The sequence below is a fragment of the Sciurus vulgaris genome (genome assembly GCF_902686455.1).
Source record: "Sciurus vulgaris genome assembly, chromosome: 7".
NCBI lineage: Eukaryota > Metazoa > Chordata > Mammalia > Rodentia > Sciuridae > Sciurus > Sciurus vulgaris.
Window position 1 is genome coordinate 91,792,237 of NC_136467.1, and position 12,074 is coordinate 91,804,310.

General features: G+C 37.1%; 1 protein-coding gene across 1 annotated transcript in view; it reads right to left on the bottom strand.

Moving 5' to 3' along the window:
• The window catches only part of COL19A1 (collagen type XIX alpha 1 chain), a 331,364-nt gene that overhangs the window by 39,841 nt on the left and 279,449 nt on the right, over positions 1 to 12,074 (bottom strand). Inside the window, exons 38-42 of the mRNA XM_079146513.1 lie at positions 9,369 to 9,413; positions 7,388 to 7,438; positions 7,268 to 7,312; positions 6,835 to 6,861; positions 3,286 to 3,339 (exon numbers count right to left, since the gene is read on the bottom strand). Of these exons, the coding sequence (XP_079002639.1) occupies positions 3,286 to 3,339; positions 6,835 to 6,861; positions 7,268 to 7,312; positions 7,388 to 7,438; positions 9,369 to 9,413 (222 nt within the window). The remainder of the gene's footprint in view (positions 1 to 3,285; positions 3,340 to 6,834; positions 6,862 to 7,267; positions 7,313 to 7,387; positions 7,439 to 9,368; positions 9,414 to 12,074) is intronic.

Sequence of the window (12,074 nt, forward strand, 5' to 3'; positions counted from 1 at the left end):
GAATAGATTTTGAATGTTCTTGCCCAGAAATGATAAGTGTTTGAGGTGATGGATTTGTTAATAAACCAGATTTGATCATTATAGATCATATATGTGTATGGAAACATTGTACACTTAAATATGTATAATTATTATATAGCTATAATTGTAAAAAACAGGCAAAAGTAATCTTAAGTTTCACTATTTCCTTTAAAATATGGAATTTTCACCTTCGAACACACTGGAACTTCTGCTTGTTGATATATTGTACATGTGATAAAGATTAATGTTAAGAAGACTTCCCTTTGAAAAGTCCTTTCAATGTTCTGATCTCTCATCTCCTTGGATCACTCTCTAGTAATCTTGCTTCATCTTCTCATAGATATCATTGAAGACCTTGTCAATAAAAATGTCTATACCCCTCCAGATTCTCAATGTCATTCATTACAACTTTGGATCACCATTTCCTATCATAACTCACTGCCCTGAGTACCCTAAATTCCAGACCTCTGCTCCTTGATGGTACAAATTTTTCATTGTCTTTCACTCCCTCAATGATTTCTCTCTTTCTGTTGCCTAGTTTAAACTCCATGGTCACTTGCATAATTTCTCTCTTATATACCATTAACTTTCTTGTTCCATTCTTGCTACTACTGCTCATTTTTTTCAAAAGCAGAACACTGTTTAAATCCAACTTCTTTACTATCCTGTGGCTATACTTGAAAACCTGTATGTGGCTGAGGAAGCACATAATCTCAATGACTGGTTTCCCTTCAGTTCATGAACATGAATCTCAGTAGGGCCCCTGGGGCTGCCCAATCATCACACATCTATGGTCTCTGAATCTCTCTCTTTCTCCCTCCACCTCCTATGCCCCCCTCTTCCCACTGGTGGGTTTTCTCTTTTAATCTCAAACCTCTTTTCCCTATCTTACTCTCAGATTTGATCTTTCTCTTCCATCTCTGAGAAAATTTAAGCAATTGGAAAAAAGATTATATATAGACTCCAACCAATATATCTTCCCACTCATCAGCACCTGCCTTCCTGTATTTCCCACCTGCTTTACCACCTGTTACCATAGATGTTAACCAACCTTTCCATTTATGTACTAGGTCCCCTTTCCTCTAAGCTATTTAAAGATGTTATTCCAGCAATTCTCCTCCCTTTCTCCTATAACATCAGCTCTGTCCTCCACTTTTCTACTGGATTATTCCTTTAGCCTACAAATATTCTAGTATTTCTGTGGTCTTAAAAATTCATACAATAAAAAAAATTCATATAATAAAACCTGACCCTACTTTCTCCAGAATTGTCTGGCCCATTTGCTTTTCTTTGCAGCAAAACTCCTTGAGCATTGTTTGTATTATACTTACTGTATATTTTCTCATTGTCTCTTAAATCCATTCAAATCCAGCATTTGTTTCAACCAATATAGTGAAATAGTCATGATTTCACTGGTCAAGGACATCTATGACCTCTATATGGCTAGGTCCAGCAGACAATTCTTGACCATCCTACTTGACCTATCTGCAGTATTTGAGACAGGTGACTCTTTTTCCTTGACTATTTTCTTTTGTCTTCTAGAACACCAAGTTTCCCTCCTGTCTCTCCATCACATCTTAGTCTCCATTTCTCATTCCTTCATTTTTTCATGGACCTCTTAATGATGGAGAACTTCAGGGTTTAGTCCTTGACCTCTTCTCTCTCTTTTTTAAAATTTGTCATTCTTTTAGTGATACTATTCTGTCTCTTGGCTTTAAGATAGTATGTTTGGAACAGTCAACTTTATATATCTACTTAAACATCTTTTCCACACTCTATACTATATCATACTGTGTACTCAATTGCCTCTGTTAATCGGCAGCCAAGTCAAGGACACTGCCTGGATCTGAGCTGGCCAGTTTTGGCTGTCCACCAGCAGAAGCGGCAGTTGACAGTTTATAGAAATGAAAGCCATGTGATAGACACATGTAGATTTAGCTAGGCTATGCTACTCAGAAAAGATGTCAGTCAGCTTTTCTGGTGCTGAGCTAGTCAAGGGGGTAGGTTACTCTCAGAATGAGGAAGTTCAGGAGCTCTCTGTTTTACCTCTACTTTGCTGACTACTAGGCATCTCCAAATTTGGCCCCATGTCCAGAATTAAATTCCTGTTTGTCCTCAACCACTCCAGGGGGGTTCTGCTTGTAGCTTTCCCATTTCAATTGATGACCATTCCATCGTGCCAGTTTACTCAAGCTATGAGACTTGGAGTATTCCTTGATTCCACTTATTGCTTCTACCCACACCCAATCAATCAGAAAATCCTGTTGGCTCTTTCTTCAAAATATATCTGGAATCTGGCCATTTCTCACCACCTCCACTGATTCTGCTCTCACCTGAGCTGACATCAACTCCCATCTGGTTTCCCTGTTTCTCCCACTGCCCGCAACAGGCTCTCTCATTCTACTCGGAAACCACCAAAAGCTCTGCATTTTACTCAGGATGAAAACTAAAAGTCCTTACAGTGGCTGCTAAAAACTTCTTTATTGATACTTCTCCAAACTACCTGAGGTGAAGGAGTGGTTTATTATTTTCTAATACATCACGGACCACAAGATAAGTCCACTGATCACATGTTGGTTAGGAATTTTAGACAAATTATTAAACACATTTTATAGGCTTATTCTAAATTTCTGTACATACTTGGCATCAAACCCATAACTAAGAGTCTGTAGACTAGCACTGGTCCTCTACTGACTACACTCTGAGTAGTGTTGCTCTCCATGATGAGTCTACTCCTTACTTCTGCCCTCACCTCTCTGGACTTGAGAAATGTTGTTTCCTCTTTCTGGAACTTTCTTTTCTTGCCTGGTGCTGGAGATCTATGCCAGGGCCTTGCATGTGCTAGGCAAGTACTCTACCACTGAGCTCCACATCCTTAGCCCTTGAACATTCATTCTTTATATGTGAGGGGACTCAACTAACTCTCCTTTGCTTCCTCAGGTCTTTGCTCAGATCTTGCCTCTGAGATACACTATTCAAAATCACAAACCCCACCCACACCTCTCAAACATTCCAGAGTCCTCTTAGGCTAGTCCACTTTTTCTTTTCCATAGCACTTGCCAATAGTGTTGTTCAGTTTTATGCTTATCCTTTTAGTTTCTGTATCCAAACACTGTACTAGAATATATGTTCCATGAGAACAGAAGTTTTTTTTTTTGTTTTCCTTTACATCTCCCCATACTTAGAAGAGTGTCTGGTATAAAAGTAGGTGATCAGAAACATTTTTGAATGTTGAATGAACACATTTCTAACTTCTGTGCTTACCTTTACACCTGGAAATCCTTCTAGTCCTGGCAACCCCATTGCACCAGGCTCTCCCTGTTAAACATAATGCAGAAGCAATGATCAGGTTTTTAAGCACTGGTCTCAAAAGCAAAAATATTTTTTGCCTACCCTCTCCAACATTGCCTAACTCCCTCAACACTGATTTATAATTTAACAGGTAAATAGCTTGCTCTATCTTAAGCAATGTATTATTGCATTTTGTGTCCAAAACTAGTTTGAGAATAAAAGCTATTTTCCAGAGAGGTTTGAGTTAATCTTCTGATTTTTTTCTGATTAATTATCTAATCAGAACTAATCCCTCTAGTCAGTAATAACTCCAATTTCAATAAGAATTAGAATGAATGGTTGGGCTTCAATAATGTTTGCCAATTTGTGAGGTACTGGGCTGCTAGATTGCCAGAGAATAAGACTTTTTAAGAGTGGATGAAGATGGAACTCTCAAAGTAATTTGTCATCCTTAGTATTCTCTGCAGTTGGACATATGAATGCTTAAGAGGATGACCCCAGGAGAAGCCTTTCCAATGATTTTAAAAGTCACTGCTCAAACCAATGCATCATTTAAAGTGGATGGGAAAGCATTTTCCACAAAATGCTTTTACTTTTTCTAGTGTATTGACCCAGGCTAACTGAGGCCTGTAGGCCCTTGAAACATTTGGGAAAGCTGTGGTTAATTGTTTTAATGTATCTATTAGTGCATTATAGTTATACATAGTACTGGGGTTCATTTTGACATAATCATACATATATGTAATATAATTTGCTCTACTTCAGTCCCCATTCTATCTCTTCATCCCTTCTCCTGTTCCCTTCCCTCTACTCCACTGGTTTTCCTTCTACTTATAGTGTTTTTTTTTTTTTAATTAGTGCTTTATAGATGTACATAAAGGTAAAATTCACTGTGGTATACTCATATATGTACAGAGCATAATTTAGTCAGATTCATTTTATCCTTTCTTCCTTATTCCATTCTTCCTCCCTCCCCTTCAATTCCTTTCTTCTACTCCACTGATCTCCTTTCTATTTTCATGGAATCCCTGCAACTGCTTTTTTCCTTTTTTTTTTTTTCTTTTTTTCTCTAGCTTCTGCCTGTGAGAGAAAACATTTGCTCCTTGACTTTCTGAGTCTGGCTTATTTCACTTAGCATGATGTTTCCTAGTTCCATTTATCAACTGTGGTTGATCTGAAATATTGGGTTTAAATATCAGGGCTTTTCAACGAAGAGGTAATTTGGGGGAGCTGCTTGATGCCTTGTTGTTAATTAGTTAATGTTAACTGCAATTATTTATTTTTTTTAGGACACTGGATGCTTTAAACATAATCACACAGAAAAGCAAGCTTCCAAATTTTATTCTCCATAAATGTATTTTTGTACACATAGTTCCAATCTTCAAAAGTATTAACAAGACTCTAACTTCCATTATTTTGATATTGTACCTAATATATAATACTTAATTAGTGAGCATAGCTCGGTACTTTTTATGCTTCAGAAAATCCTTTTAAATGCTCACTGATATGTAATCTGTCAATCAGAAAAGTAAAGATTAAGAAGATGCTCAGATTCTATTCTGTATAAGGCTCTGCAAAGGGGGCCTTGGGTTATTGACAAATGAAATACACTGATTCTCTCTGTTTACTTTCTCTATAGTCCTTTGATCACCTTTTCTGTCCTATCAATCAAACAGTATTTGAAAGTAGCTAATAATTAAATATTAAAATCATTTATCAATTAAACACAAAAGGAATGATATGGTTTGCCTCAGAAGACAAAGGGAGCCAATTAGAAATAGTGGTGCAGATCTATAATCATGGGACTTGCAGGAGGCTGAAAGAGTACATTTCCCCCTGCCCACCTCAAGGCCTTTCGATTTTCTACTCTGTGACCTACAATTTTCCTGCTCCTGGCTTATGTCTAAGGCATGAGGTATTTTTTTTCTATCCAGGGTAAATGGTGAGAGATTGCAAGAGCTGCAGAGTGGGGCTGATGTAGGACCTGAAAGAGGAATCTGTTTTTTTTTTTTTTCCCCCTCCTAGATAAGTCTGAATGTTTACACAGCATTTATTTAAGTTTGTGGTTCTACATTCATTTTTGAGCTTCATGAAATTCACATCTCTAAAAGCAGGCAATACCCTTCAATTAGTTTTTATTCATTACCTTTTGTTTCAGCTAAGAAACTCAAAAACTAATCTTTTCATATTCTTCTCAAATGCATCTTCATTTCTTTGCCAGCCACATTGCAATGCAAGCAAATTATAACTTATCCTTTATCATAGCACTTAAACTTTCTCACCTTATTCTGCAATTAATGCAAAAACTTAAAAGAATGCTCCAGAAAAGTCAGCCAGAAGTCTAAGTGCAACTTTATTACTCAGGGGCTGTTCTGTTTATGACTATGGGAGGCAAAGACCAGGAGGAAATTTTCATCAACATGATGAAAAATAATTAAAGTGAGAATTAATGATATAGTTGGTAAAAACAAAGTTACAAAGGAAGGTGACATGAATAGCAAAACAAAAGAAACTTCTACATTACAAATTTGGGGTTCAGAATATACTACTAACTAGTTGAAATAATGCTTTTAGAGGAAACAAATTTGCTTTCAATTTATATTGCCCAATAATGAAATATAAGCTTTTTAATTCATCTCCTTTGAAAATATATTTAGATGTACAAAAATTATTTTATAGCTTGTTTCTTTGCAGGTTTAAAATTCACAGCTTTAAAACTGTGCTATTAATAACAGGTCTTTAGATTTTTTGATGTGACAATGAAAATGGTTTGAAAGTTTATTTCATTTTTTAGGTATATTTGAGTTTCAAGTTTATACCCAAAGGTTAAAAGGATATACAAATGCAACATGAAGGATGGAACATATGCTTGAAAAGGACATGACAGGAAAAAATGCCAAGGATTAAAGGGAATCTAATTGAATTTGGCAGAAATTTTACAGTGAGACTTCATGGTTGAGAAAGATGCTGCGAACAATTATCATCCTTTGGGTGGCTAGAGGACAAGATCTCCTTCCTTGCTGAGTGTTAACCTCCTGATATGTTCCACCTAATAAGTGGGTTTGTGACAGCATACATTTTCTACAGAATAATTGCCTAAGACAGTCAAAACAAATAAACAGGCCCTTCCTATTTTTTGTTGGGGAGATGTCAGATGTATTAAGGAATTTCTTTCTCGCAACTATTTCTCTTCTATAACTTACTTAAAATTGAATCAATCATCAAAAGGGCTATTAGAAGAAAGTGTTCCATTTATCAAGAGCTTTATATGCACCTAAATCACTGGATGATTTTTAAAACACACTGATAGAAAGAGACGAACCTCAAGGGCAGTGACAACTTCTGGACTAATGCATCTTAAAATAAATAAAAAACAACATCGCTGACGTTTCTTCAGTTGTCTGCTTGTTGCCTGACATGTTAATTGATAAACACCTTAGAAGGCAGTCCATTTTTGCACTTCTGTCCAATGTTAACAAAAATCTATTTTCTAAATGACACAGAACATGGGAATATACATACCGCTGGGCCAGGATCACCTTTTGGGCCCTACAAGAAAAACACAGAAGGATATTTTTAAAATAATGACTGAAACAAAGTTACAGCATTTTGGCCCAATTTATTTTAATAAATGTAGGGATATTTGCAACTTTTACTTTTGTTCAGATTGGATTTGAAAGAGTAAGAAACATAACTTGATGGGACTCCTGTGAAAATGAATGTTTGGACATTGATTTAGTCTTTAGGTTTACAGTGAAAATACCACTATGCTAAGTGATATTTTTTGGTATTTTGGCTGTGTGCATTTTTCAATTTTATAATTGGTTTCACTTATTTCTTCCTGTTGTAAAAACTGGTTATATTGTAACATGCATTTTCCAGTGAACTTGGTCAATTCCCCCTCTAATATGGCAATTCAGCTAAAATGTGCTAGATGATAAACAGCTGTACTTACAGGGGGACCAGGTGGGCCTGGATAACTGGGAACATTCACACCTCCCTTTAGGAAAAAAATAAAGAATTTATAGTAACCTATAACTAAAGAATGATTTAAAATAATTCCATAGGTAAATACCTGAATTTTATATAAACTGCTCATGCCATTTCCTTCATTGAATGGTACACCCTTTGGAAAGAAATGAAATACAGAATTACTCTAATACTTAGCATTTCTACCTTTTATTACTTTACCAAATGGTACTATCCTTATTATATTTTTCTTAGTTTAAAAAAAGTTTTCCTATTTTAGTGAGTGAGTTTAGTATTATAAGTAAAATACAATGTTTCCATTTTTGGCTTTCCCAAATCAAATGTCGGGAAAGCAATGCAAAGGAGTGAGAGCTGTACCTGGAGAACAGACCCTTTCCGTTGGGGCTTGAATAATGTTCAGGTTTGACAGATGAGACACTAATGCATTCAGAGGAAAATATTATTTGTTCATTAAAATTCAGTTCCTGAATTGCCAATTTACACTAACTGTTTACAGCCTGCTGACCTGCGGGCTCTAACGTGGTAGTGCAGATGAAAATGTGAATAGGGAACAATTTGGCTACTGGAAAGTAATCTTTCTCCCAGTCTCTCCATACCAAGTAGAAAATGAAGGTAAATGGGAAGATGATGTTATTCACAAGCTGGTGTGGATGTTTCTACAAAAACATATTCTTTAGAACCACGGGGAAGAGGAACTCCTTAACAAAAATTTGACATGTGACTATAAACTCCCAAAGTCATCAATGCTTAGAGGACTTATTCTACTGTTTCTAAAAATCATACACTTCAGCATTGAGGAAAATAGTGCATTTGAAAATTTCAGGATCTTTTAGCCTTTTAAAAAGTTTTCATAGGATCAATAATCAAATTCACATCTTTTTGTAATTTTTCTCATTTTGTTGTTTTTGAATAAGGTGGGCAGTGATTCTTGGTGAATACAATTTACAAGCATCTTCAAAACCATAGTGGTAAAATAAAATGCTCCGTCTATTTTTACTTCCTTATTTATTTGACAATTGCTGAATGTATGCTATATTTTAGCATGCTAAGTCCTGAAGAGATTGAGGCTACTGAGATTTCCAGAAGAAGTTTCCCAGATAAATTGAATCTGTCTTGAAAGAATTCAGAGTGAAGAGTAAGATTTTTTAAGCCCATTATAAAATCATGAGTCCCTTTCATGAGCTCATGTTGAGAATGGGAAAGAGGATCTGCTCTTCCAATGAGGAGGGAGTATATTTTAGAATTTGAACTCCAAATATTTTTGTTTCTTTGTCAAGGGAGCGTGTAACAAAGATGAACAGGTTTATAAAAACGGTGCCAATCTCGTGTGCAGAGCGTAAAAACTGCACACAGACGAATAACATATCCTTGCTGTTTTCAGAAAGTCACGGTCAGATTCTGCCCTTTCTCTGGATGTTTGCTGCTTAAATTATTCTTACGGAGAAGGGTGGAAAAGAACATTCGGCCTGGACCTCAGCTCTGCTGTGATTTGAGCATGGACCCACAGGAGGGCAGACTTGCCATGGCGAGAGGCCCCTCTCCTCTCCACAGCCTCCCTGACAGCCTTAACATCTGTTTCAATCACCAGCATCAAAACCTGGATGGTTCTTCTACATTTTGTTCACCAGGTGCTATAGAAATAGAAATTCCCTGCATCATAGACATCATGGATGGGAATTAACACATATAGCATAATACTCTTTTTTTGTAAATCAATTTGCATTGCCAGAAGGGATCTCTTTTTTTAAATCCCTTTTATTTTCTGTGAACAAGGATTACTGGGGTGAAACAACTCTCCTATGGCCCCAGAGGCAGGAGGTGCAGAGGGAGAGGAAATGCCCTGGTTCCCTAAGTCCAAGACTCATAGTATATAAATCTGAGCACTGCACATCAGGGCTGAGCCAAAAGGAGGGACAAATTGAGTCCCCAATGCTGTCCTGGCTATTTGTGTGGATACATAAAACACAGCAGATTTTACTCTTTGACAACATCTGTATGTCTGACCTCTGGTTAATAAGTCACAAGTAAACACATGGATGTTAAATTTTAAACCTAAAACAACTCACAGGTGGGCCAGGTGGGCCAGGTTTCCCAGGAGGTCCTTCGCTGCCCTGCAAGGAATACACAGATCAAAATGAACAAACAGCTTAGACATTTCTACTTCAGTTTATAAATCAGACTGCTTTCTCAGAGAGCCATTATCTGAAATCCATAGGACTTGTCATTTTGTTACTGCCTTGCCACATCTTATTCAGCTTGGCTTCTCCTAACCCCAGAAAAAGACATTCCTGCACCACAGGGAAGGTGGAGGTCATCTCCCATGCCTGGTCAGATTCTCACTATGAAACCAGACAAACCAGCTGATCCTGCTCTTGGCTTCCAGGGCAGCTGGGGGAATCTCTCCTCCCTCGAGCACAGGAGCACAGCAAAGTTCCTGTGGCTCTGAGATTGTGACTCACTGGATTAGCCCTCACTTTGAGCTTCACCTCTACCACCTGAATCTTTTGGGAGCCAGAGGCATCATCTACATAATTTGTACAAATTAGAAAACCAAAACCCTTGTGCCTGTAGGAAGAGGAACTTCTTCCATTTCCTAGGTTAATATCAAACTTTATAACCAAGTCAGACATGTTCTACGGAACAGAAGTGATGGTGGTTTAACACTATTTAAGGAAAATGGTCCATACAACTTGAACAGTCTTCACTTTTCCTACAAGCAGAAGTCTAACTGAAAATGGAATTTGATATAAAGGGATACAAGTTGAAACTTGAAGGAATGGATTTCACTTTTATTTTTACAAAACATAGAATAACTTATTGGTCCATAGTAAGCAGTTATTGTCTCCTGATCTTTAACCAATTGTTCTTGTAACTGCACATTGGTTTTAGAATAGTCTCATAAAGTAATTTAAATCCCTCTATTTAAAGGGGAATGGAAACAAATAGTTAAAAATGAATCCAGAGAACATGAAATATAATGCCCAGGAATTTTGAGGGATTTTAGTCAATTTTCAAAATTTGATGCATTTCATTTCAATACTCAACCATTTTCTAATGTCAAAAGAATCATAAAATTTGTATGCTTCAACTTTCTAATACTAGACAAAGGTGCCAAAAGTATGCAATGGAGAAAAGATAGCCTCTTCAACAAATGGTGCTGGGAGAATTGGAAATCCATATGCAACAGAATGAAACTAAACCCATATCTTTCACCCTGCACAAAACTCAACTCAAAATGGATTAAGGACCTTGGAATCAGACCAGAGACTCTGCAGATTATAGAAGAAAAAGTAGGTCCCGATCTTCAACATGTCGGGCTAGGACCAGACTTCCTCAACAGGACTCCCATAGCACAAGAAATAAAAGCAAGAATCAATAACTGGGATAGATTCAAACTAAAAAGCTTTCTCTCAGCAAAGGAAACTATCAGTAATGTGAAGAAAGAGCCTACAGAGTGGGAGAATATCTTTGCCACTCATACTTCAGATAGAGCACTAATCTCCAGAATCTATAAAGAACTCAAAAAACTCTACTCCAAGAATTCAAATAATCTAGTCGACAAATGGGCTAAGGAAATGAACAGACACTTCACAGAAGAAGATGTACAAGCAATCAATAAACATATGAAAAAATGTTCAACATCTCTAGTAATAAGAGAAATGCAAATCAAAACCACCCTAAGATTCCATCTCACCCCAATTAGAATGGCGATTATCAAAAATACAAGCAACAGGTGTTGGCGAGGATGTGGGGAGAAAGGTACACTCATACATTGCTGGTGGGGCTGCAAATTAGTGCAGCCACTCTGGAAAGCAGTGTGGAGATTCCTTAGAAAACTTGGAATGGACCCTCCATTTGACCCAGCTATCCCACTCCTTGGCCTATACCCAAAGGACTTAAAATCAGCATACTACAGAGATACAGCCACATCAGTGTTCATAGCTGCTCAATTCACAATAGCCAGACTATGGAACCAACCTAGATGCCCTTCAATTGATGAGTGGATAAAGAAAGTGTGGTATATATACACAATGGAATATTACTCAGCCATAAAGAATGACAAAATTATGGCATTTGCAGGCAAATGGATGAAATTGGAGAATATCATGCTAAGTGAGATAAGCCAATCTCAAAAAGCCAAAGGACGAATGATATCGCTAATAAGTGGAGGATGACACATAAAGGGGGGGAGGGAAGGGTTAATGTTAGGGTTAGAGTTAGGGTTAGGGAGGGGGGCAAGTATGGAGGAAGAAAGTACTGTATAGAGGGTAAAGAGGGGTGGGAGGGGTGGGGGGAAGGGAAAAAATAACAGAATGAATCAAACAACATTACTCTATGTAAATTTATGAATACACAAATGGTATGCCTTTACGCCATGTACAAACAGAGAAACAACATGTATCCCATTTGTTTACAATAAAAAAAAAAATTGTATGCTTACCAATAAAAATAAAGTTTTTCTTGTATCTGCCTAAGAATGTGTGAGAAAGAACAAGCATATTGTCTTTTTCCAACCTGCTTTGATGGTGGTTCTCTCCCTAAGACATAGTCATATTCAGCTGACTGCTGGCTGTGTCCTTTGGAGAATTATGTCATAGTTCTCACAAGTCAACAAACAAGGAAAAATATATGCCTATTGAAAAAACGTTTCCCCCTCTGGCATAATCAAAAGTCATAGTTTCATTCTTACTTGTGCCCCTAAGCCCATCTCAGAGTGAAATTCCCATTAGCTTCAAAGCAAGTCTATGATTGAATAATTTCCATAGAGAACA